The sequence below is a fragment of the Sus scrofa genome, chromosome 4 (genome assembly GCF_000003025.6).
Source record: "Sus scrofa isolate TJ Tabasco breed Duroc chromosome 4, Sscrofa11.1, whole genome shotgun sequence".
In the NCBI taxonomy this organism is placed as follows: Eukaryota; Metazoa; Chordata; class Mammalia; order Artiodactyla; family Suidae; genus Sus; species Sus scrofa.
This window is the reverse complement of record NC_010446.5, coordinates 108,377,634-108,403,516: the sequence shown is the minus strand read 5'-3', so window position 1 is coordinate 108,403,516 and position 25,883 is coordinate 108,377,634. Positions and strand designations below refer to the sequence as shown.

General features: G+C 52.6%; 1 protein-coding gene and 1 long non-coding RNA gene across 4 annotated transcripts in view; one reads left to right on the top strand and one right to left on the bottom strand.

The window, feature by feature from the left end:
* The window catches only part of KCND3 (potassium voltage-gated channel subfamily D member 3), a 226,828-nt gene extending 217,998 nt beyond the window's left edge, over window positions 1-8,830 (bottom strand). For both annotated transcript variants that reach the window (XM_001928519.7, XM_021090024.1), the window contains exons 1-2: window positions 8,557-8,830; window positions 517-1,694 (exon numbers count right to left, since the gene is read on the bottom strand). In XM_001928519.7, coding sequence (XP_001928554.1) covers window positions 517-1,622 — 1,106 coding nt within the window. In that variant the 5' untranslated portion in view covers window positions 1,623-1,694; window positions 8,557-8,830. The remainder of the gene's footprint in view (window positions 1-516; window positions 1,695-8,556) is intronic.
* LOC102157576 lies at window positions 9,744-24,778 on the top strand. Of its 2 annotated transcripts, XR_002343505.1 has the most exons (3): window positions 9,744-15,958; window positions 23,439-23,615; window positions 23,707-24,778. It is a non-coding gene; the product is annotated as an uncharacterized LOC102157576 (long non-coding RNA). The 2 variants fall into 2 exon arrangements; XR_303176.3 differs by lacking the exon at window positions 9,744-15,958 and having other exon boundaries at window positions 23,295-23,615.

The following is a 25,883-nucleotide window of genomic DNA, read 5'->3' as shown; positions in this document are numbered from 1 at the left end:
TCTGCAGCGGCAGGAAAGAAAAGTAAGGCAAAACAGAAAACAGCCTGCACACACACTACAAAGAAGTGCAGGAAGGCTCCAGAAAGAGTGTTCGAGGTGTCTTCTGTTCATGGAATTCTGTACCCGCCTTAAAACACTCACGGAACTGCTCACAGCCTTCTTCCTTCCCGCTACCCTGTTTTTCTCCGCAGGACAGCCCTTGCAAGCACAGATGCATGTGAGAATATAGCACTCGCTGCTCCCCCCTCCCCCACCCCACACACGTACACAGACTGTGTGTGGCTGAAAAAAGAAATGAACTTTCCACGTTTTTGCAAAATACATGCCGCACCCCAAAAGGAAAAGTCAATTCAGAGCATTCTGTCCTCCCCAGACAATTCACTCATGTGCCTCCTACAACTTGGGGAAGCCAATTCCATCTTCCCCTGGCCAGTCCTGACACCATCCACGGCATCACCGTCCCATCCAACCGCCGCCCTTCTCCAGCCCTTCTCCAGCCCGCCGGCGCCCACTTACCCCAGGGTGGTCATGGTGACGATGGTGTACCAAAAAGAGGCCGGGATGCTCGTGAACTTGCTGGCAGAGGAGCCCTTCTCTGCATAAAACATCACAGTGGCAAAGATGATGATGGCCATGGTGAGGGAGAAGAGGAGAAAGCCGAGCTCCGAGGCACAGCTCTTCAGGGTGTAGCCCAGGATCCGCAAGCCCTGGGAGTGGCGGGAGAACTTGAAGATCCTGAAGACGCGGAAGACCCGGAGCGTGACGAAGGCGCCGGACACGTCCTCGTTGTTGGTCATGACCAGGCCGATGTAATAGGGCATGATGGCCACCACGTCGATGATGCTCATCACGCTGCGGATGAAACGGTAGCGGCTGGGCGCCGCGAAAAGCCGGAGGAGATACTCCACCGTGAAGATCATGACGCAGGCGGTGTCCAGGCAAAAGAAGGCCACCGAGTAGCGCTCGCCGCACGGCAGCTCCTTGCTCCCGGGCACCGTGCCGCAGGGCACCGTCTCCACCACGTTGGTGATGACCGAGACGGCGATGAAGAAGCCAGTCACGTAGTAGAAGACCAAGGCCAGCGTGCTGGTGTGCGGGTTCTCGAAGGCCCGCCACATGGTCTGGCGGAAGCTGAGCGAGGGCATGGACTCCTGGTTGTTCTCCGAGTCGTTGTCGTCCATGAGCCGCTCGGCGTTCTCCCGCTTGCGGTCCTTGTACTCCTCATAGCAGCAGTCGCCGATGATCTCGGGCAGGATGCCGTAGAAAGCCAGCTCGTCGTCGTAGGCGGAGATGCACTCGTAGCGCGGGTAGTGCAGCTTGCCTGTGCGGTAGAAGTTGAGGACGCAGCGGAACACTTCTGGGTCCCGGTCGAAGAAGTACTCCTTGGTGTCCTCGTTGAAGAAGAATTCCTTCTCCGTGCTGCCCAGCAGTGTGTCGGGGTAGCGCTCCAGCGTGGTCCGCCACGTCTGGAACCTCCGCCCGCTCACGTTGAGGACGATCAGTTCATCCTGCCGCTTGTTCTTGTCGGCCGGCGCCAGGGGCATGGGGCAGTTGGCCACCGGCATCCACCCGATGGCCGCAGCCCGCGCAAAAGGCAGCCAGGCTGCGACGCCGGCCGCCATGGTGACTCCAGCTCCTGGGTGCCCCCTGCTCGGCCAGGCCCGCACACCAGCCTGGAGTTAGTTCAGCGACCCCTGCAGGCAGGAAGAGAGCGCGGAGAACCGGTGAGTCCCTGATGGCCCCCAGGTGGGAAATGGGACACAGGGGAGGGTCCACAGGAAGTGAAACTGCAAGGGTCTGGAAGACAAATTAATGAAACTGAAGTCACCAGTTTCAGAGAGGGGACTTTTTTTTTTTTGCTTTGCTTTTTTAGGGCTGCGCCGGCGGCATATGGAAGTTTCCAGGCTAGGGGTGGAAGCAGAGCTGCCCCGGAATCAGACCTACACCACAGCTCCCGGCAACGCGGGATCTTTAACCCGCTGAGCGAGGCCAGGGATCGAACCCTCATCCTCACCGTTACTAGTTGGGTTTGTTACCGCTGAGCCCCAACGGGAACTCCCAAAGAGAGGGACTTGAGTCTTTTCCCTCCCTTTTCCGGAAGAGCAGTTAACATGGGGCCGCACGGCAGTGTGGGATCACAGATGTTGTTGACTGCCTGACAAATTGTCAAGTTCCAAGAGGGCTCAGGAGCATTTGGAGGGAAAGCCTCTTTAGCAGAAAGATCTGGGAAGACGGTAATAATCAGCTCTGAAAGGTTATGGCGTTATTACGAATTTAAATTGGGAGAGGGTAAATGAGTGCTCATTAAACGAATTTAAAAGTGGGGTAAACATGCTAATTTTTATTTCTCTCTTCACCCACTAGGGTGATCAGCAATGGTGTGTGGATGTGGGCGATCAGGTAAACAGTCTTTCCACGCCTCACCGGTGGGGAGCCTGGGGCCACCCATGTCTGGAAAATTCCCTGAGATGGCAGGTGACCCCAGTAGACCCAGGGCTCAGTGGAGCTCTGTCCTCAAGTCCCCTGAAGACCGCTGACCCTGGTGGAAAGCTACTCTCTGGGACAGCTGGCAACTTTGTGTCTAATCACACCCTCAGAGCCCTGAGAGAAAGATGTGGAGAGGCGGTGGGGCTATGGTTCCTCCTCCACTTTGCAAAGGACTCTCGATTCCTGGTTCACCTGCCTTCCATGCATTGTCCCTCCTTCCTCCCAGGGAAGCTGAGCCACGCTTATTGCCATCTCCAGATTCCTCGCCTCCCGTCTCCATCTGCCCACCCTGGGTTATATAACAATACTCTTTCCAGTGCCAGCCTCTTTCACCTGGCCTCGCTCCACCCTCAGAGGTCCCTCCAGGGCGGGGGGCCCCCTTCACCCACCGCTCTTTGAACCATGCCGTGTACACACTTCCCCATCACCTGCATGGATGGAGGGAACAGTGGCCTGCGGGGAATTATATTTGGCTTTGGGAAACAGATTTACCTTCGCAAATCTGGCTTTTTAAAGACAATAGTGAAATGACTCTGCAATCCCCAAATGTATACCATCTGTGGGGATCCATGTGGTGACACAGAAACACACGTAACAGCAACGGGAAATTGTTTGGGGTTGACACACTCAGTTTCACAAATCCTAAACTGATCACGCAGAACCAATCCTATCTCAGAATTATTTGCACCCTCTGGAATTCAGTTGGTTTAAATAAAGGAGGCAGACAGGAGCCTTCTCGTGGGGATTTGAGCTTAACCTCCCCTGGCAACCCTGCTTGCTTCTCCCAGCTCTTCTGGATGTGCCAGCTCTCTACCTCCTCTCATTCCTGAGCCACCACTGGACTTTCCCACCTGGATGCCTCTGAAACTAGGCAGGCCTGAGCCTTGCAAAAAGACTCCTGCTCGTCACCTTTTGCTCGTGGCATCCCCAACCCCAGGCCTGTTGCCTTGGCCATCTTCCTCACTGCTCCACCCCCCAGAATTGCCAAATAATGAGACAGTGGCTCTACTGCCCTCACTAAGGCCCCTCTTCCCTCAGGCCTCCTTCCCACTGGCAGGTGTCTCGTCTCCCCCCTCCCCCCTCTGTTTCTCCTGTTCCCGGTAAATCCATTCTGCTCAGGGTCGTCTCCCTAAAGCAAGATTTTCCCACAGTCTACAAAATCAAGTCCAAACCCGTTGGCCCAGCATGCTGGCATTTCCACAAACGGATCCTGGCCTCTCATTCCAGCCCCATGTCCCAGGCTCCCATCCTGGACCACAGACGGGCTCATTCATGCACAGCCCTGTGGGGTCTGGCTGTGGGCTCTCGTCCTTCTGTGGGGAAGAGCCTCCCCCTCCACCCAGCCCTCCTATTAGGATCCCACCTGTTCTTCTCCCTCTCTCGGGGTGCGCCCTCCTCTCCCCTCTCTGAAATTCTCTCCTCCTTTGGGCTCTCAGCACTTCGTCTGACCCTCTTCCCTAGCGTCCTTCACCCTGGCTTACAAGGCACCTTCCACGGGTTCTATCGATAACCGTGGCCCACAGTCATTGGGCACTTACTCTGTGCCAGGCACTGCACTGTCTCCTGGGGATCCTCTCATGTAATCCTCACGGCAACCCTAGAAACAGGTCTGAAATGCCTCAGTCTACCAGCCCGAAGAGCGGGGAATAGGGCTCCCACCCCAGGCTGTCTGACCCCACACCACGTGCCCTGAAACGCTGTGCTATAGAGCTTCTCAGGGTCTTCCTGTAAGAAGAGCAGTAGCTGACGTTTCCGGAGGGCTGACTGCCAGGCAACACAGTTCCACGTGCTTACATGGGACCACCTCAATCGACCCCACCAACACCCCTAGGGGGCAGGCACCACTGTCGTCCCCGTTGTGCAGATGAGGAGGATGAAGCATGAGGAGATACAACTGGCTAAAGGATGTAATAAACGGGCAGAGAGATTTAAACCCAAGCGTCTCTATGTGGCGTTCAAGGTTACCGCCAGGGCTTCTTCCCTGCTTTCCCCATCCCACGATAAGCTCAAGGGTCAAGGCCATGACACCTGGATTTTTATGTGACAACTCCAGAGGCTGCAAGATGCACTGCATCAGTAGGTGTTCAACCTACCGACAGTGGGTGGAAACCCAGATTTTATGGATGCCATCTGCAGTCCATTGATTTTACTCCACGCCTTGCCTCTCAGGGGTTTTCAAGAGTAGGCATTTTCTCTGCAATCACTCAGTAAACACTGAAGATGGATCCAACTTAAGTGCCTGTGATGCACTGTGGCTCCCAGTTGAGTTTTCCGGAGGAGCCAATCTCTGCCTCAGTTTCCCCACATACGCTAAGGAGCATTTTCACAGGCCCCTCTGCTTCCTCAGACAGGGAGGTTGATTCAGGTGCCACAGAAGACATCAGGAATGACAATGACATTCCCCATAAATGTCACCACTCAGGGAACAGAAAAACAGCGCAGGCCTGATAAGCTCTTGATTAGGGGAACTGAGGAAAGGACGGGCTGTGTGGGGGGGATTTGTTTGAGGCAGTGCCTGACAACCCATCCAAGGCTGGTACAAGAGCCTCTGCATTTTGGATCTTTCCTCAAGAAATTTACCCTTCTAACTCCCCGAGTTTCCTTTAGGTTACTAGGAGGATTTGTGGTCCCTTAGCACACACTCAGCTAGGTTTTCTAAGGAGCGAGGGGGGTTTGGGAAGCAAGCCTACGGTGTAAACATGGCTACAAGATAATTCCATTCAGATCCGCTAACGTTTACTGATCACTGATGATGGGCGCTGTGTGAGGCACTTTTACAGCAACAGTTAATTAAAATCCTTTGACATGGACATTTATGTTGACAAGTTTTAGGAAAGGAGCCGAGACTCCTTCAAAGTGCCGAGGTTCCACGTATATGGGAAGTGATGATTTTCCAACAGGCCACTGATGAGCTCACTGCCAAATGGCTTTCCTGATCTGGGTGTAGCCAGATACGTTTGTTCCCACAAGCAGGGTGCAGAGACCACCCTGCCTTCCCTGCCCCCAGGCAGCAGGAAGCATAGGGTCTGGAGGCCCTACATTCCAGTTCCAATTCTTTTTGAACTTGTGACCGCAAGCCCCCATTGCCCTCTGGGCCTCACAACCCTCATCTGTCAAATGAGAGAAGCGAACAGGAAAGTGACAAGGAGAGCTTTAGCTCAAATAATCCTTGATTCGACTGGATCCAGGACATGACGCCTGTAGCTCTGGTCTCGCTGAGGCTGCTCCATGACAGTCCCCCGTGTGAAACAGGAAGTAGAGCATCTGGGTTTGCGGCTGTGGGGACAGACTTCGTCGGAGCCTCCTTTTAGCAAAGGCAGTTCTGGGAATTCCTCATGAGGCCGGTGCCCAGAAAAGGGCGCACAACCTGCATCGCTCAGAACTCAAGGCATCCAAGGCCCAGTTCATCCATAGAACTTCCGACCACCCTTCTGAAGGGTAAAGGGGGCCGGGCTCCAGACCCTGGACCTTGGGCTTCTGACTCTTAGCACGCCTGCTCTATCCCAGAATGGAGCTCAGAAAGGCAGGACCTTGAGGGAGATCCAGGAGCCAAGAGTAAGTGAGTGATTACAGAGCCAAGAGGGACCCTACAGCACCCTGCCTAGGCCAGGTAGGCAGCTGTGCACCCTGGGAGGGTGGTGCCCTTGGGCTTCCGATTCCCAGTGCTCTCTCCCTGACTCCCATGCCTCACTGCCTGGTACCTTCCCCTGCCAAGCTGAGCCCCACCACTTCCCTCTCCAGCCATGCCCATCTCCTTTCCTCCGAGGGCCATGAGTATTTTACAGACTGCTTTCAGATGAATAATTGAGAGCTGGGGACGGAAGAGCAGTCCCTCCCTATCTATCATAAAAGCCTCTGGTCCCAAGGCCAAACCTTCACCCCATGCGTTAATCCAGGACAATCTTCCCAAACAGGGCCAGGCTGTCTCCAGAGCGTCAAGTCCTGTTCCCCTGGTAAAAGGTACCAAAAAGGTATCGATACTTTCTCCCTGCCCTGTGTGTGTGTGTGTGTGTGTGTGTGGTGTGTGTGTGTGTCTGAGTTTGGAAAGGAAGGAAAAGTGTCCCACCAGATACTACGCCTAAAGCCACACCAACCATACCCTCCACACCACCTAGCAGGCATGACCCGGCTCAAGCAAGGGTTCTTGCCACAGCGCTCGCCCTCTGACGGGCACCAACACCTCCCAGAGCCGACCTGGCTATGAATTCCTGCAACAGGCACCACAGTGCGGCCCCATTTCCAGCCAATGGCACTGCACAGGCCTCAAATGCCAAGGTTTTACTAGGACGTGGACGCCTTACAAATGAAAAAATCTGAAGCTATTTTTGTTTTTGGCAGAAGAGTTTGACAGTGGGAAAAGATGGGGGTGGGGGGAGGATGGGAAAGAGACATTTAAAACAGGTGAGTGCTGAAACGACACAGGCAAAAAAAAAAAAAAAAAATCATGGAAAAGGGAAACACATTTGCCCTGCTGTAAAAAGGCAGCCCCGTTCCCCAGCTTCTGTGGGGGAGGCAGAGGGCCAGAAGCGGGCCAAGTGATCAGACAGCCTGTCCTGGGGACGGACACCCAACCTGTGCCCAGGCACAAGGCAACGAAACCCCCCCCAAAGGGGGGGACCTGGGCAGCGAGCTGGCTGTGCAGAATCTCTGGAAACTTTTACTTTCCACAATTTTACATCATATCCCTCAGCCCAGAACAGGGACCGTCTGGGGGAAGGAAGGGCCCCGAAAACCCAGGGAGCTTTCTCCTGGGCCCACAGGGTTAGAGGAGGCAGGCATGACACCGACAGTGTGCCAAGCTGGGGATCCCTGGAGTACAGGCCTGGGGCACACAGACATCCTCATCACCCACAGTGCCACTTCTGGGCTGGCCAGGGCACTTTCCTGAACTCTCTCTTTTTTCTTTTTCCTCCAGCCTCTTCAACAGCAAAAGGGAACGAAGGAGCTACTAATCTTTCTTCCTCTGGGGGTCTCTTGTGTACTTGCATTTTGCGGCATTCCAGTAGACAAGGAAAAATAAGCATCCCTTCCCGCCCTGTGCCAATGTGTCCACATGGGGAAATGTCCACACGCTCTGCATTGAATTCATGCACGCCCAGGCCCCCTTTCTACAGACATTAAATATACAGGTTCCCTTGAAGTAGCAGTAAATAAAGCATGGATTTAACTATCACCGTACATTCATGCAAAGTACCATCATGCACCACATAGCAATCAGGTCTTTAAAAGAGCTCAGTGTACCTAAGACAGCGCGAAAGTTCAGACACCCCTTCTTGAGAAAGACCGAGCCTTCTCTTCGCTCTAAGCTTCCAGGTCCCGAACCTCAGCCTGTTGCTGACATATCACGGCTGCCCAGGATAAAAGCAAAACATCTTGGACTGGATTCAAATGTCAACACCAAGCAAGTGCAGGAATTCAGTGGATTCCAGGTAACTTCTCTGCCCAGTCCCTTCCGCGCCTCATCCCCAGTGTAAACACCTCGCAAAGGGAGTCCTTCGAAGCCTCCTCGGGGCCGCATTGGCCCGCGGTGTCACTCAGAGACCCTTCCCAGAGCTCGCAGGGTGGGAGCGGCGTCGGGCGGGCCCAGAAGCGCGGGCCCCCAGCCCCGGGTAGGCACACCACCGGCTCGCCCGGCTGGAGAACTTTGTGAAGAGCCCCAAAGTGCACCCAGCTTCCACCCTCAGCCATTTCTCTCCTTCTCCTCTCACAAAGAGCGGGGGACCGAGCGAGCCGTCGCCACCTGCCGCCAGATCCCGGGGCGCTGCCTCTGGCACCCCCGAGGGAAGGCAGGCCAATGGAACGAGGGCAGAGGTTCGCACTCCCACCCCCAAACCTCACAGCGCCTCGCTGCCCGGAGGTGGCTCCGCAGCCCGCGGGAACCGACGCCCCCGGGCCGGCTGCCTGCTCCCCTAAGGCGCCGGCCCCACCCCCAATCCTTCCGGCGCCCCAGCGCCCACCCACCCGGGCGCGGGAGTGGGAGGGTGCCGCGTGGGCAGCTGGAGCAACAGGCGTGGGAGCAGCGCTCCTCGCACTTCCTGGCTCCAGAAGGCTCGGTCGCGTCCCTCTTACCTTCGGCTAAGCGAGCCCCGGGCGCCGCACCCCGCGCCCCGCGCGCGCGAGGAAGCTGCGGCCGGGAGCCGGGGGCCGCGGAGGCGCCGAGCACCCAGCAGCGCGGGGAAGCGCCCAGCAGTCGCCGCTCGCGCCGCTCCTCCTCGCCGGCGAAGTCTCGCTCGCTCCCTCCCTCGCTCGGTCCGTTCGTGCGTCCGTCTGTCCGTGGGGCCCTCCCTCCGCCGCCGCCGCTGCCGCCGCCGCCGTCGCCGCTGCTGCTCCAGCCCCGGCTCGGCAGCACGTCCCCTCCCCGCCTCGCCGCTCCGCTCGCGGGCTCGCGGGCTCGCGGGCTCCCTCGCTCGCGCCCTGCCCCCGCCGCTGCCGGCGCCGCGCGGAGCGGAGCCCGGCGGGCCACCGGCTGCCTGGCGAGGTCCCTCTCCCGGAGGGGGAGGTGGTGGGGGCGCGGCGCGGGCGGGGCGCAGAGGAGAGTCCGGGGAGGCGGCGAGGCTGCGCCCTCGGCTCCCTACCGATCCCCGGCGGCCGAGCGGCTCCAGGCCCGGCCGGAGAGCGCCGGGCCGCCTGGCAGCGGAGGGAGAGATGAGCAGGACCTGGAGGCTCGCCGCGGGAGGGTGCCCAGGGCGAGGGCGTGCTAGGGGGAGTGACTCCCCGCGCGAGGGTGTGCGTGTGTGTGTGTGTGTGTGTGTGTGTGTGTGTAGAGGGGCGCGCGCGTGAGCGGGGGTGGGGGGCAGGGAGAAGAGGCAGAGCCTGGTGCGTCTCCCCGGGCCAGTGGAGGAATCCTAGGGTGTGCCTGGAGGTGGCAGAGTGTGCCGACGCGGGTGTGAGCGGGTGTGCCAGCGAGGGTGGGCAAAGGGATGAGCGTGGCAAGGTGAGCTCGGCCTGGGGGTGGGGGTGGAGCGGGGAGTAGGCGTAAGCGTGAGCTCGGGGTCTTGTGTGATGGGGACTCGGGGAGAGGTGGCAGGGAGCGCCAGTGTGTGCGCGCGTGGGGTGTGTGTGGACCCAGCTGAGTGTTTCTCACCGACTGTCCACGCGGCACCAGCACTTGCATGCGGCCGAGCCCTGCCACCTGGGGAGGTGGAGCAGGCCACCGCGCAAGCTTCAAGGCTCGCCGCGGCTCTGAGCTCCGAGTGCCAGGGCTGGAGAGGTCCTGGGGGCGGGGTGTGTGGCGGGGGTGGGGTGGGGAGGGAGGATACACGATGCCCTTGCTCCGTGTAAGAGCCGCTCTCCTTCCAGAGCGAGAGGGGCACGACCCGAAGGGAGGGATTCCCTCCACGTGTACCCGGTACCCCAGACCCGAGGGTCTGGACTTGGGAGCGTGAACTCTCAACCCAAGTCTGCCCAGTCCCTCGGTCCCTCTCTGAAGCCCGGAATCCCCGCTGTCCAGTGCCTCGGCCCTGGCTGGGGAGCGGGCGGTCGACTAGCCGGAAGGGTCGGGCGGATGGAGCCTCGGAGCAGCCAGAGAGTGGTGTACGGCCCCGCGGAAGGTTTAGTCCCCGCCGCCCGTGTAGACCCGAGCGGCTGCAGCTTTCCGTGTGTCCGGAAACCTGAGATCTCTACCTGGAGCTCTGGAGGCGAGACGGCTCCGTGCCTCGGCAGGGATCGGAACGCAGGGCTCGAGCGACCACAGTTCTGGGTGTGAGACAGAGACCGAGGGAAAAGCAAAGCGTGCGGTTGAAGGGAGGGCGTGCTTGAAGGGGACTGGGAAAGATCCTCTCTGGGTCCAAACGGAGCCTCCGGCTTGTGAGAACCCCTAGCCAGGTTCTAGATTAAGGGCTGGGGGTGGGCCATTTTGGCCCGGGGCCCTCCCTATGAGCCCCTGGACGCTCGGAGCCCCTCACTCACCCAGGCCTCCCGCTCTCCCCAAAGCCCCCTTCAGCGTGTCTGTCTGAAAGGTGTACAATTGGCCCTTCAAGAGGTGGGCGTGGGCTCGATTAGCATTTGCCAGGAGTCCCGCGTGTGGGATTTGCATACTGATTTGCATACAGTAATAATGATTAACAACAGTGCCACTCCCTGGCAGAGCGGGGAAGAATTCAGGGAAGGCCTTGGCATTGCTTCCACCTTCCTCCTCCCTTCCCTCAGGGGAAGAGCTAATTTTCTCCTTATTGCTCTGACCCCTGGGAATTCCTCTGACTCTGGGTGGGCAGGTGCAGGGAGGGGCAGTTTTCCCTCAGCCCTCGGGCCCCAAGTCCAACTTGGGAGAGGTAAACCCAGTACTTTATTTCTGCCCAGCTTTGAACTCCCCGGCTTTCCCGTCTTTGTTTTGCATCTTGTAGGTAGCTCAGGGGCGGACCCTGCCCTAGAGTGTGGAGGTTTCCAGGAACAGTTAGCTGGGGGCATTTTCCTCCTCCAGTACCTCTAACGCACTCACACACTTGGCCCCATTCCTCGCAGGCTCACAGCCCATCATGTAAGTGTAACCTACACTCTCCTTCCTGTTGAGAAGATCTAGAGGAAAATGGGAAAGACTTGAATTTCTAGTCTAGGTCAGTGTGGTTTTATTTACAAGCCCTTCTCACCACCAGGTGACCTGGAAAATAAGAGAGCAAGTAATAAGCAGAAGGGAGGTCCCTTGACTTAGCAGCTGAAGGAGCCGTTGCCCGCGGATCTGCCCTCCCTCTAGCTCCCACCCTCTCTGGCATCTTTCCCGCACTCCTGGCCTCGCCTTTCCCCTCTCTGCCTCTGGCCTGGCCTGGCCGGGATTCTCACTTGTTTTCCCCCATGACACGGCCGCTTTTCCTTTAACTCTGGGCTTCTATTTAAAAAGCTAATTTGGGAGCTTGTTCATGCTCCCAATTCAGATATTTTAAATAGGAACTGGAAGTTGCCAGGGCACTAGAATTCCTTCCCTTGCCACCGCCACAGCTAAGGCGTTTGTTCCTCAACTGGCCCTGGCCGTGTGCGCGTGTGGTGGAGGGAGCGCAAGCGAGCTCAGGATATATTTCAGGCTCTCTTTTCTATTTAAAGACGGTGCTCCTGTGGACGGCTGTGCTCTGTGTGTGTGTCCTTTCCAAGCTGTGCACACATGAGGATTCTTCTTTAGTCCCATGGCTCTGGCCGCTATTTGCAGAGCTTGTCACAGTGTGGACTGTGGGTCTAAGAGGCAGCCCAACTCCAAGTCTGTAGCCTCCAGGTTTGCTGACTTGCCGGGCCGGTGTGTCTGCGCAGGGATTTCCCTGGGCTGCTCTGCTAGGCTTGCTTTTAGAAGCTGTGCCTCAGAATGTCCAGAAAGGTTGCTTTTGCTGCTTGTGGCTGGTCTGCTTCAACAATTTGCCCCTTGACGAGGCAGGAATTTGGAGGGTGGCTGACTTTCTACATTCTGGGTGCCGTGTATCTTGGAGGTAAAAAAAAACAGACTTGGAACGCAGATTGCCTAAATTTAAACCTGCCTCTGCTATTTACTGGCTCTGTGATCTATTTAACCTCTCTGTGCCTTGATTACCTCATCTCTAAAATGGCAATAAATAGTACTGTCTACTTTATAAGGCCTTGTGGAGAAAAATAATTATCGCAGGTAAAGCACTTAGAACAATGCCTGGAACATAGGAAGTACAGTGTAATTGCTGGTTGTCCCTGGAGTTCAAGGCAAGAGTGGTGGGAGCAGGAAGTGTGAAATCTGCCTGGGCAGGAAGGTGGAACCGCTGGACCGTACCCACAGACACAGGCAGACACACATTTCCTTGCATGTAATAGTAACAATGCCAGGCCACAGCCCATAATGGGTCAAGTTCCCTGGTTGAGGTGGTTGATTCCTTAAGCCCCCAAAGGGGGAGACCTCTGCTGATGAATAGAGGAAGAGCCACAGGACTGGGGTTAAAGAAGGGGCTGGACCATGTCAGACAGAGGCCTGTGGGGCATTTCCTGAGGGCCTGTTTTATGCAGGAGGAGTAAATAAGGACCCTAGATCCCCACATGGCCCCAGCTTCCCTTCTTTCCCTAAATATGTAGAGTAAGGCTTTATGGAAGCGGAGCTGCAGTGGGGGCTGAGTAGGGGCGGCCCTTCATTCTCACTGAGCCTCCCTCCCCTTGGGCTTGGGGTTCTCTGGCTTTGATCCCGCCATTGCCACCTACCCCTTATTCCCACAGCTGGGCATATGAGCGTTTACTCAGTGGCCATCAGAGTTTATTTTGCCTCTGTCCCCCAGCATTGAATTAAGGTACAGAGAGCTTTAGCGGCTTCCCCAAGGTGTTGCAGTGGGCGATTCAGGAAGCCGCTAACAGGAGGGGGCGCTCTAAAGGACCAAACATAGGAAGGCTCCAGGGGAGCCAAGGCAGCTTGGCAGGTCTTTGGATTGTATCAGGCTTAACATAGCCACCTGAGGGTGAGGTGCCGCCATAGTCTGACTCCTTGCTGGGTCTCCATGACCCTGTCCGCACCACCATTTTGTAGACAGAAAAACCAACGGTGCTTCATGCATCCCAGGCCAAACATCTGGAGTGAACGCTCCCTTTTGACAACCCCCCCCCCCCACCAACAAGCTGCTGGAGTTCTGCTCTTTTGAGAGTAGAGTGGCCGCCTCAGTCAGATAGAGGGTCTGCCCTAAGACCCTCTTGACCTGGCTCTGTTGGCCTCTCCTTTGGTTGGCCTCTGGAGGTTGGGCATGGGGTCAGGGCTTATTGTGTCCGGCTGGGGCTGTACCTTCTGAGTTTCCTCCAGGGTGAAGTCTTCCTGAGGAGCCCAAAGCTTGCTGGTGCCTGGGCTGCCTCTTATTTCCCAAGGTGAGGAGGTTGGTGGTAGAGTTCACGCTGAGGTGCTCTGCCCAGTCTCAGGGGCCAGGGGTGCATCTGTGGGGATCAGCCCAGATTGTCCAGCGTGGCCAGGCCAGAATGTACCGTCCAACACTGGTGGCCCTGATGGCTGGACACCCACAACCATCAGATGCTTTGGTCCTTCCTGAGGGAGTGGAGGAAGCTTCCCTTCCTGCAGCACTAACCCCATTTGGAGGGCCAACCGTTGTCTGAGTGGTCATTGCACTAACCAAAATGTTTAGACTAGTGATGGCAAATGAGAAGTTGTTAAAGAAGGCTCTGCAAGCAAACCCTTCCAGGGGACCTGCTCCAGCCAGGCAGATCCCTGGGGACCGGGTGGGGGGCCTTACAGGTGAAGGCAGGGGGTGTTCCCTTCGTCAGGACTTCCCTCATTGGGAGATGTCAGGCGAGGGAAGAGGAGGGAAGGGGAGCAGGAGAGCAGGTATGACAAGGGGAACACAGGCACTGGAAGGAAAAAAGTACTATTTATCTGTTCAGTTTTTTGCTAGTGATAATTTGGAGGAAGGTTGGTGGAGGCCGAAGGTGCAGATCATAGGTGCTATGATTGCTCTGCTCTCCCCTGGAGGCTCTTTTTGTTTGCACACTGATATTTCCTGGGGCTCTGTCCTTTGTCTTCTCTGCTTCTCCATCTGCCCCTTTCCCTGGAAAGTTGAGGGGAGCCCTTGGTTTCAAGCTCATTCAGGTGTTGACTGTTCCTTCCTGAGTGCACCCTAACTCCTAGCCATCTCCTGGCATCTTCATCCTTGTACACAGGCACCCCTTTGCTTCATCTTACCTCTCCCCTTCAACCTTCTCCAACAGATCGTTTCCTGTAAAACCCTGTTCTCATTGTGTCATCTCCTGTACTTCCTTTGTCGCTTTACCTTCTTCCATGGTCACACATTCCCTTCTTTCCAGCAGGCAGACTTTTCTCTGCTACTTGACCAGATCACATCATTTCTCGCCTTCATGCCTTTGTACATGCTATACCATCTTCCAGAAATGCCCTCCATCACTTCCTATTTCCTTCTCTTTTCCTAGCAAATTTCCACTCAGCCCCGGACCTTCAATACCCAGCCCAAAGGTCACATAAGACATATTGGTAAATTTCAGTGTCACACCCGAGGAGGATTAACTATTACCCACTTGGGCTCCCACAGTTCTTCCTGCATGCCTCAGAGAGTTCTTATTACCTTATTACCTTGGTTTTTTGCATGGCAGCCCCCATCTCTGGTTTTAAGCCATTTAAGGAAGGACCACATCTTAGACACTTCTGAATGTTCTAACTCAGGGCTCGGTGCAATGTGGATGCTCAATAACTTTGCATTAGGAATTTATTTTAACTTTCATTTGCATGGCTCCCTTGATGGTGTGTAACTGAGGAATACGTGGTAAATTTGTCAACTGATCAGTCTCAAGGTCCTATCTGATTGAATGGAAGCACTGTCATGAGTTCAGAGAGGAAGGATGAGGGTTTCAATTTTTGGCTGATCCCAGGTGAAAAAAGGCCCAAAGCCCCTCTCCTCCAACCTTTCCAGATCTACAAAGAAAACCTCAGTCGATGCTGCCTGCAGAGACCTGGCCAGTGTTCTGCTCTTGAATCAGTTTGGTTTCTAGGGAACTCTTTTCTTTCCTTTCTGGCAGAATGTCAATCACTTCCCCAGAATATCACCTCCTTGGGAACAGCCAGGATGCAGTTGGTGGAAATGTACCTGGGCTGCTGGCAGCTGTGACTGTGCTCACCATAAAACCCAGCGACAGGGCCCATCAAAAACATGTTAGCCAAAACCTAGGCTTGGCACAAAGAGATGCCAAGACCAAAGCTTGCTGGACTTTTAAGTATAAAATTATGTGTAAGCCACATCAGGAAACCTGTGACAGTGGAGGCTTAGTGGTGAGAACATGGGCTCAGGACAGATCTGGCTTTAAATCTTGACTCTACAAGCTGTGTGACTTTGGGCAAGTTACTTTACTTCTCTGATCTTCAGTTACCTCACCTATAAAATGAATTATAGTGATGGTCTTGACTCATAGGGTTCATGAGGATTGAATTAGATAATGCACATAACGTTTCATATGTATTTATAAATAAAAACATTGGCCATTAAATCATTTTGTAACTGACCTTAAAAGTGTTTGAAACTAGCTCTTTTAAGTCAAAGGCAGAGTGCTTGTTCATGAAGAAGTTCAGATAGGTCACTCGAGGTCTTTCCATGTGGTTATTCTCATACCAAGGGAAATGTGTGAGATCAGAGAAATTTGTGTCTAGACACCTTTTTTTCTATTGGCTCCTCTCTCCATTCTGTGGCACCCATGTCTGCAGCCTTGAACTTCAAGGGCCCATTTCTCTCCATTCCCTCCTCATCAGCAAGAACTGATAAATCATTTAAACTATCCTGCCTAGAGATATGGTATTCACATTTTAACAGGATAATGAAAGCCAAGGCCATGAAATAGAGCGGGTGGGATTTCATGCATCCAATGGAGAAACAAGGAAGGGGTGCTTTTTTAAAATTTATTTTATTGACATATATTTGTTTTACAATGTTGTGTTAATTTCTGCTGTATAGCAAAGAATATATATATATTCTTTTTCATATTCTTTTCCATTATGGCTTATCACAGGATATTGAACATAATTTTTCTGTGCTGTATGGTAAGACTTTTTGTTTGTTCATTCTATACATAATAGCATGCACCTGCTAATCCCAAACTCCCAATCCTTCCCTCCCCTCTCTCCTTCCCCAGGGCAATCACAAGTCTGTTCTCTATGTCTATGAGTCTGTTTATGTTTCACGGATAAGTCCATTTGTGTCATATTTTTGATTTTTCATATATGTGATATCATATGATATTTGTGTTTGTCTGATTTACTTCACTTAGTATGATAATCTCTAGGTCCATCCATGTTGCTGCAAGTGGCATTATTTCTTCTTTTTTTTTTTTTTTTTTTTTTTTTTTTTTTTTTTTTTTTTTTGTTGTTGTTGTTGTATTTCTTGAGCCGCTCCACGCATATGAGTTCCAGCTAGGTTGAATCGAGCTGTACCACCCTACGCTAGAGCACAGCAACGCGGATCCACCGCGTCTGCACCTACACACAGCTCACGGCAACGCGATCGTTAACCACTGGCAAGGCAGGACGAACCCGACCTCATGGTCTAGTCGATTCGTTAACCACTGCGCACGATGGAACTCCTATTTCATTCTTCTTATGGCTGAGTAGTATTCCATTGTATAATGTAGCACATCTTCTTTATCTAGTCATCTGTCGATGGACATTTAGGATGCTTCCACGTCTTGGCTATCGTGAATAGTGCTGCTATGAACATAGAGGTGCATGTATCTTTTTGAATTATAGCTTTTTTCTGGATATATGCCCAGGAGTGGGGTTGCAGGATCATGTGGCAACTCTGTCTTTAGTTTTTTTTTTTTTTTGTCTTTTGTCTTTTTTGTTGTTGTTGTTGTTGTTGCTATTTCTTGGGCCGCTCCCATGGCATATGGAGGTTCCCAGGCTAGGGGTCAAATCGGAGCTGTAGCCACCGGCCTACGCCAGAGCCACAGCAACTCGGGATCCGAGCCGCGTCTGCAACCTACACCACAGCTCACGGCAACGCCGGATCGTTAACCCCTGAGCAAGGGCAGGGACCGAACCTGCAACCTCATGGTTCCTAGTCGGATTCGTTAACCACTGCGCCACGACGGGAACTCCTGTCTTTAGTTTTTAGAGGAACCTCTATACTGTTTTCCACAGTGGCTGTACCAGCTTGCACTCCCACCCATAGGAGGGCTCGGCAGGGAAAGTTTTAGGGGGATAGGAGACTCTTCCCAACTCCATAGAGTCACTGTCTACTTATAAAACTGGCCCGATTGACGCAACTATAAGCAACAAGATGGGCTGTGTCTGAATTTTGCGCTCTAAAATCAAATCTCCAGCCTTTGCAAAAGTGTTCTGAGGAGGGGACCTGTACACCAGTTTTTGATGCCAACTTCCTTATGGTAAACAGCCACGGCTCATGAGCTCCAAGGCCCCTTGCAGCTCTGCACATCTATGCTACTCATACTCAAGTTCATTTTTTCTTCAGAGCTCAAGGCTTGGGTTGGGTGTTTCTGCCTCACTGGGTTTGCGGGAAACCCAGCTGCAAAATTGTTAATTGCTTTGGTGAGTCAACAAGTAAATAAACACAGTCCAGCTACTCTCCGCATTCTGCAAGGTCATAAGAGGTTTCTGGATTTCTCTGCAAAGCCTATTAAAGACGAATCCTCAGTGCCCTTAAAAAGTTCTTTGTTATGGAAAATTTCAGACATATACAAAAGAGGAGAGAATTGCCCCTCCCCTAAACCCACCACTGAGCTTTGATAATTATCCACTCAAGGCCAATCATGACTTATCTGTACCCCTACTCATCACCACTCTCCAATAATTTGGAAGCAAATTCTAGATGTCATTAGTTTCATCTGTAAATATTTCAGTAATTGCACCCTCCTATGGCCATCAAAATCCATCTCTCATCCAGGGAATGAGATCTCTTCCTCTCTCCTTACCCCTGCAGCAGGCAAAGAACATTTGGCCAGTACTTGCACCTTTGCCCAAGGGGTAGTCCTGTGTTAGACAAGCTCAAGGGCTTACTGACTTCTGTCCAAAGTCTGAGCTGCTCCTTGGGGAGAAAGGAGCATGTGTAAAAAAAGGCCATGCAGCAGTGCCTCCATGCAAGCTTTCTGGGCTCAGCTGGGCTGCTGCCCAACAGCTGAAATGAGACCTAAACTGAGAGGCAAGAATTTTAGTCCTGAATCCCAACTGAATTTGGCATCTTTTACATGCATTATTTCATTTCACCTTTACCAATTCTTATTTTACTCCCATCATACAGATAAAAAACTAAGGCCTAACGTCACACAGCTAGTAAATACCAGTGGCAGAGACAGACTAGTTGCTCATCAGACTCAGTTCTTCTTCTTCTTCTTTTTTTTTTATTTTGCCTTTTCTAGGGCCGCTCCCTCGGCATATGGAGGTGCCCAGGCTAGGGGTCAAATCGGAGCTGTAGCCACCGACCTACGCCAGAGCCACAGCAACACGGGATCCGAGCTGCGTCTGCGACCTACACCACAGCTCACGGCAACACCAGATACTTAACCCACTGAGCAAGGCCAGCGATTGAACCCCCAACATCATGGTTCCTAGTCAGATTCGTTAACCACTGCACCACAATGGGAACTCCCTCAGTTCTTCTTTTTCATGGGCATAGCCACTTTACATGTCCCAGAATCTCTTGCAGTTTGCTTTGGCCATGTTACTAAGTTCTGGCCAAGGCAGTATAAGCCAGCCCCATAAAAAACATCCATACCAATTCTACATGTTCTCTTTCTTTCTCCATCCACGGTCTAATGGAGAGAATTTCAAGGACCCAGAGGAGGGTGGATCTTGGGTTCCTGGATGACTGTGTGGAGCAGAGACCCTTCCTCACCTCAACTGGTATATGAGATGCGGGGAAAAAACAAACTTTTATCACGCTAAGCCACTGAAATGCGGGTAGATGTACTAAAGTAGTAAGCCTACTCTGACCACAGATAGGATTTAAACTCTGACAAGGTCAACATTCAAGTCCCTGCCTTCTACCACACTGGCTCCAGGCACGAGAAATGAGAATTGTTCACAAGATGCTCCTACATGCTCAGCATTTGGTAAAACTGTCTACAAGGATCTCACATCTTAGACTTGTGCTAATATGGTAGCCACTAACCAAGTGGCTATTTACATTAAAACTAAAATTATAGGCCGGTGGCTACAGCTCTGATTCGACCCCTAGCCTGGGAACCTCCATATGCCATAGGAGCGGCCCAAGAAATAGCAAAATGACGACAAAAAAAAAAAAAAAAAACCTAAAATTAATTAAAATTGAAAAATCTGTTTTTCAATTGTACTGGTCACATTTCAGGAGCTCAATAGCCACACATTACTACTGATTACCACAGTGGACAGTACAGATAGAGAAAATTTCCACCGTCACAGAAAGTTCTATTGGGCAAGTCTTAGATCCAGCTTTTGCAATGCACATCTCCCCAGATCCCACGGAAGAGCTAGGGGTGCTGGCCATGAGAGGACAGAGGGTGGTCTAGCCGCAATGAGGTTTGCTCCGGCGTGGCAGGTCTGTCCCCTCACCCAGACCTTGGGGTTTTGCTCCTGCCTCCACCTGTTAACTCTCTGGCTATGATCTGCGACCCTCCTGTACTCACTGGTAACACTTTGCTCTGATTTCTTCAAACAGGATGAGCCCCGCCTGTCTTCTCGGATTGTCTTCTGAGAGCGGAGCGCCCTCTCATTGTCACCCCAGCACCTGTGCAGGTGCTGAGCATCAGATACCAAGAGGCTGGCAGGCAACCGAGGAATGTGCCTCTCAGCTTAGGCAAAGATAGGCAGGGAGTTTTCCAGAAACGGAAGCCTAGACAAATAGGCCAGTACTTTCCCCACAGCTGTCAGATGATCTTTTCAAAACACAGATCTAAACATGTTGGCCTTTGGTGGAACGCTTTCTAGGAATGCCCATTGTCGTCTGAATTAAGCAAACACACTTTAACATGTCTTATGTTGTTATCCAATCCTCACATCTGCTTTTCCGCTTTCTGCTCTCAGGCCTCTGGCTCCTGTATTCTTGCTGTATTGGAGGTACAGTGGCTGTCTAAACCCCCAGCTTTCCTTTTACCCCTGAGGGTTTTCCTTCTGCAGGAATTCGATCCTGCTTCCCCATCTCTGCTAAGCTATGCCTCCATGTAGGGCTAAGGTTGGACACTCTTCCCCCTGGAGGCCTTACCTGCCCCTCCCTCCATCTCTCTCCCTTGGCCCCCCAACCAGCTATAAAACTCCCACCTTTCCCAGCATTCCCTGGGTTTAGGAATCAAAAGCAGAGACTGTCTTGCAGAGGTTTTCCCAAGTGACTGACCTTTCTGAATCCCTCTAAATTATAAGTCTTGGTCCTTCCCTCCCCTCAGCGCACGCACGCACACACACACACATGTTTTCCATCCATTTAATTCCTTTGCAGAGTCACCAGGGAGGCAAGTGCAGCTCTGTAAATCTCTCACAAGCTGCAGTACCCAGAGCCTCTGCTCCTTGACCCCAACCAACAGCTCAGAACAAATGCCACTAAATCCATGGGACCCGCCCCACACCTCCCACACCTGCCATGGTCTCCTTGTCTGGAAGGGAGCCTTGATATACTGACTAGGGTGTGGCAGTTATAGTCCAAGCAGATGCCAAGATGCACTCTTGGTCTTCCCTTCATTGGATTATTTTTATGGGAATTAGAGCAGATAGAGGTGGTGGACTCCAACTCCTGAGACGTCACAATAAATTGCCATGGTGGCTCTTCTATGGCTCATAACTAGTAAATCAAATTCATTGAACAATACATTTACTGCAAATTTAAGAAGTTGTTCTTCCATTTTTTAAGTGTACATGTTAAATCATGCCCAGAGTCATAAAGAATGGAGACAGCCAGGCTTGGTGTGGAAGAAAAAAAAAACGAAACACATACATTAAAAAGTTAGAAAATTCCATGTCCTTTGTTGACAAGAGGGTGAAATACCCTTTTTTCCTGGGGTGCTCCTCCCATCCAGACCAACTGGAATCCCCAGAAGGGTAAGCTCCCAACATCATAACCAGCGCCTGACTCAGTTTTGCAAATACCAGTTCAGTGTTGGGCGGCTCTCTCTTTGCAACAGATTTCTGAAGTGGACAGGGAAGGGAACACAGGACAGCCTTCCTAGTGAGGTCACCCACCTCAAATGCTAATGAGTTGGGTTGAAGTTCCAACTCAAGGTGCAATTTGACCAAGACACAGGAGTCAGTTTTATATGCACCCCTGTCTCATCTAAGTATCAACGTGGGAACCCTAGCCCAGAGCCTGGCATTCAATAGACATTTGAATTGAAATGATAGGTCTTCATCCACTAACGATGGTTCAACAAACACTTATGAAACCATTCCTTCATTTACCACGTCCTTATCGAAGGTCCACTAATTACTGCCCGGGCACATGATGGCAAGCAAGATAGGCACAGGCCCTGCCTTCTCAGAGCTCACAGTTTAAAGAGAAAGATGGACAGTGGGCGGGAGTTTTGCACTCATGTGTTAGGCTTACTAAATGCTGTCTGGGTATCAGTGAAGCCTGAGGGGAGAAGTGAAGCTAGATTTACAAATTCTTGATCTCATTAGGTAGATCTATTATTATTCCCATTTCTCAGATGAAGAATTGGAGGTGAGCATCACAAAGCTACCTGGTAAAACAGCTTGTGCATGTGACAGAGGTGTGCGTGGGGAGAGCTAGGGAAGTGTGGGGAGGGCACCTGGTCCAGCCCAAGGGGTCAGGGAAGATGCTTTGGAGGTGATGATCTCTGAGCTGAATCTGGAAAGAGGGCAAGGAATCAGCCGAATGGCCATGAGGAAGAGGCAAACATCAGGCAGCAAAGATAGCAGGGTGTGTAGGAAGGAGCACAGCTGTGCCTGGAATGTGAGGCCAGAGGCAGGACAAAGCAGGGCCTGAGGCTGGGAGGCCAAGCCAAGGAGCTGGACTTCATCCTGCGGGCCGAAGGGAGCCAGCGAAGGGCTCCAGGCCAAGGCATGATGCAGTCACATCTACGGTAGAAGAAGCTACTCAGGCCCAGCAGAGTGGAGGAAAGATCTGAGGAGGACCAGATGGGCAGCAAGGGGACCAATTAGCAGGTCGATGCAGTATTCCAGAGAGGAATGATGAGGCCTCTGCTAGGGCAGCAGCGGATGCACGGAGGAGAGGGGGCATGAGAGAAATATGCTAGAGATAAAAATCATTAGGACTCTGATTGGTTGGATGTGGAGCAGCAAAAGAGGGTCCCAGAACAGGTTGTGCTGCCTGGCAGATGTCTGTGCCAGCCTCGGGCACGGAAATGCAGAGCAAAACCAGCTGGGGTGTAGGTGCAACCTTTCCTGGAGGGAATGGGGGTCCTTTCCAGACAGAGCTGTTTACGCTGGGCTGGAGGAAGCTGTCAGCTGAGGGCATTCAAGACCTTTGAGCAATGCAGACCCTAAGAAACAGGCTGGAGTTTTCCCTAAAACAAGCTCAACAACTCCTTTGGTTTTGGGGAATGAATGTTCAGAATAGGCTGGACAAAGCCCAGCGTAGCAGGCCACAGTATCTACAGGCTTGTACAACAGCTGATCTCTTGAGACAGAAGAACAGACATGAACTGGAGCTCCAATGTGGCTCAGCGGAAATGAACCTGACTAGTATCCATGAGGACACGGGTTTGATCCCTGGCCTCTCTCAGTGGGTTAAGGATCTGGCATTGCTGTGAGCTGTGGTGTGGGTCAGTCGAATCCCAAGTTACTGTGGCTGTGGTGTAGGCCGGCAGCTGCAACTCCGATTCGACCCCTAGCCTGGGAACTTCCATATGCTGAGGGTGCAGCCCTAAAAAGCCAAAAAAAAAAAAAAAAAAAAAAGGAGATGAACTCTTGGTTCTCATCTCCAGCCATGCTTCTTTCCACCCCCTTATCGTTCCGCAACACGCATGGGTGCACGTGCACACGCACACACTCATATGCATACACTTTATCATCCCTAAACTTCTCACCTCCCCCAGACATACCAGGCCCTTTCACACTCCCTCTTTGCACCTGCTGTTTTCTCTGCCTGCCGAGTCCTTCCTTCTTCTCCACTGGGCAAAACGTATTCCTCCTTCCAGCCCAATCCAGATGCCAGTCCTCTCTAACACTCAGCCGCGCTGCCCCACGCAGCCTCACCACGCCTCCCCTGTCCAGTAGCACCTCAGGATGTGTTCCTCTGAGGTCTTCCTTAACCACCAAGCTGAACTCCTGAGGCTTTTTTTTTTTTTTCCTTTTTGCCTTTTCTAGGGCCACACCCGCGGCATATGGAGGTTCCCAGGCTAGGGGTCTAATTGTCTAATTGGAGCTGTAGCCGCCAGCCTTCGCCAGAGCCACAGCAACTCAAGATCCACAGCTCACGGCAACGCCAGATCCTTAACCCACTGAGCAAGGCCAGGGATCGAACTCCCGAAACCTCATGGTTCCTAGTCGGATTCGTTAACCACTGAGCCGTGACGGGAACTCCTGAACTCCTGAGCCTTATCTGTCTTGACTTCCCTGGCAGCTGCGTGAGGTCTGACCATCACTGGTGCTCAAAAATGCTTGTGGAAAGAACTAGCACATCCCTGAGGTAGCCCAGACACTCCTTCTCTGGCCCCGGGAAAAGGTTCTTTGAATCACCGAAGAGGATCATCTCTGCCTTCTTTGGACACATGGCAAATAAAACCCACACACTCACGAGGTGAGGGCCTTAAAATCACCGCCCCCAGTTCTTTGGGAACAGGTCTACAATTTCTCTGAAACTGGCCTTTATTTTTATCCCTGTTTTACAGATGAGAGTTCCAGCTTTAGGGAAGGCAACAGTTCTTTTGGGCTGAAGATCACAGACTTGTTTATCATCTTCGGGGGTAAAATGAACAGGTGCATGAGACCCTCCAGGGTTCTGTCCTTCCTGAGATTCTCCAGGTTGACCACAGCTGGCTGACCACAGCTGGCAGGCCCGCATAAAATCCCCAGAGAACAAGGCCGTTGGTCATTGGCCTGGCAGCCCATACAGTTCCTCTGGGTTTCTGACTGGCTTCTGGAGCAGGAGGGGACTGACCACTATGACCCAGCTTGTCAGCCTCCTGGGAATCTTCTCTGCCTGCCTTAGACTGGTGCCTCGACCTGGAAAAGTGCTCATAGCAGAGAAATGGACAAGGGCCAGAAGGAGCAGGAATTGTCATCACATCCTCATCATCATGAAATTGATACCGATAGCAATGATGCAGTGGCAACAGACTCTTGCCTGGCATTTAATAAGTGCTACTCACTATGCTAACGCCTTATAAGCATTCTTCTTTTTTTTTTTTTTCCAGTCCTTACAGCACTCTTATGAGCAGCTACTGTCATCCCCATTTATCAGATGAAAAAAACCAAGGCACAGAAAATCTTCAGCAATTTGCTCAAGATCATTAGTTGAGTTGGGATTTAACACCAAAGAATCTGACTCCAGAGCTCCTAGCCTTCAATGTTACTCCATGGAGAGGTGCAGAAGGCCAGCTGGTACCCTGCCCATCCATGGAAGGACACGGTAGAAAATGAGAGGCCAGCAGAAGGCCAGCACCTGTTCAGTGCTCTAACCCCCGCCCCCACCCAGGTCTCTCCAGCTCCCAGCAGGGAAGACCACCTGCTCCTCGGCAGGTTGGAGTGCTGAGGAGTCCCAGAAAGTGCAGATGGGGGGGGGTGTTGGGTAGACGAGCTGGGGTGCCCCTTCCCCTAACCCTGCCCTGGTCTCACAAATAACGGCCTTTGGATTACTGCCTGTGTTGGATGCCTGGATCACTGCTGTCTGGAGTCTAATCTCCATTCTGGTGGTTTTGGTTGCTATGGTAATTGAATTCACTTAAAGTTGTCTCCAAGCTAGTCTGTCTACCTCCTTCTGTCCGTAGCGTGGAAGGGCATGAGCCCAGGGCTGAGGCCAGGAATGAGGAGGGCTTGGTGGCCTGGGAAGCCTGTGTGTTTTTCTTGATCCTGAGGTCCTCCTCAGAGACAAACAGAGGAGAGAATCATGGGAAAATGTTCCTTTCAAGCTCTCTCCATCTTCCTCTTTGCTGCCTCGCTCCTTCCTGCACAGAGACTCAGGAATTAGACAGGCTGCAAAGGCAGGGGTTGGCAACCCTGGGGGTGAGGGGAGGAGTCTGAGAGCATCTTCTGTTCCTCAGCATTTTGTTATTCATTCAACAACCACTTACTGAGTGTTGTCTGTATTCTAGGCGCTACTGTTTGCCTCTGGGCACTGGGGTCTTTTTGGGGTGCAGCTTGGAATCCAGGGCCCCCAAGCAAAGGAAATGTCCCCTGACAGTGCTTTTCCATGTGGCCACCACGCGGATCAGAACAATGCAGCCAGGGTCAGGGTTGTGGGAAAGAGTCCTCCCCTCCTTTCTCTTCTGGAGGGAGTTTACCAGACTGAGGTGAAAGCAGGATGGGACCATCCGTAGACAGAACCTGAGGGGTAAATAGTGCTCATTTTCCCCACCATTCTCACGAGGGAGAAATTGTGACACGGAAGATAAATGACAAGGGTGGAAGCCAGGGTCACAGAGCTGCCTGGGGAGTGTGTGGAAAGGACGGACTCTGCCCTCAACTGCCACCACTCTGCCTGGACGATGAGGGAGTGGGACAAAGAAGGTTCCAGCGTGATCACAGGTTTGCAGGTCTGTCTTTTTAGGGCTGCACCTGCAGCATATGGAAGTTCCCAGGCTAGAAGTAAAAGCGGTGCTACACCTGCCAGCCTATGCCACCAAGCCTCGTCTGTGACCTACACCACAGCTTACAGCAAAGCCAGATCCTCAACTCACTGAGTCAGGCAGGGATTGAACCCTCATCCTTATGGATACTAGTGGGGTTTGTTACCACTGAGCCACAACGGGAACTCCAGGTCTCGGTCTTTTAAGTAATAGCTGGATCGAGTGAGCAGAGCAATTACCTATGTAGCTTCAGTGATGTGCTGGGAATTGTGCCCTGAACT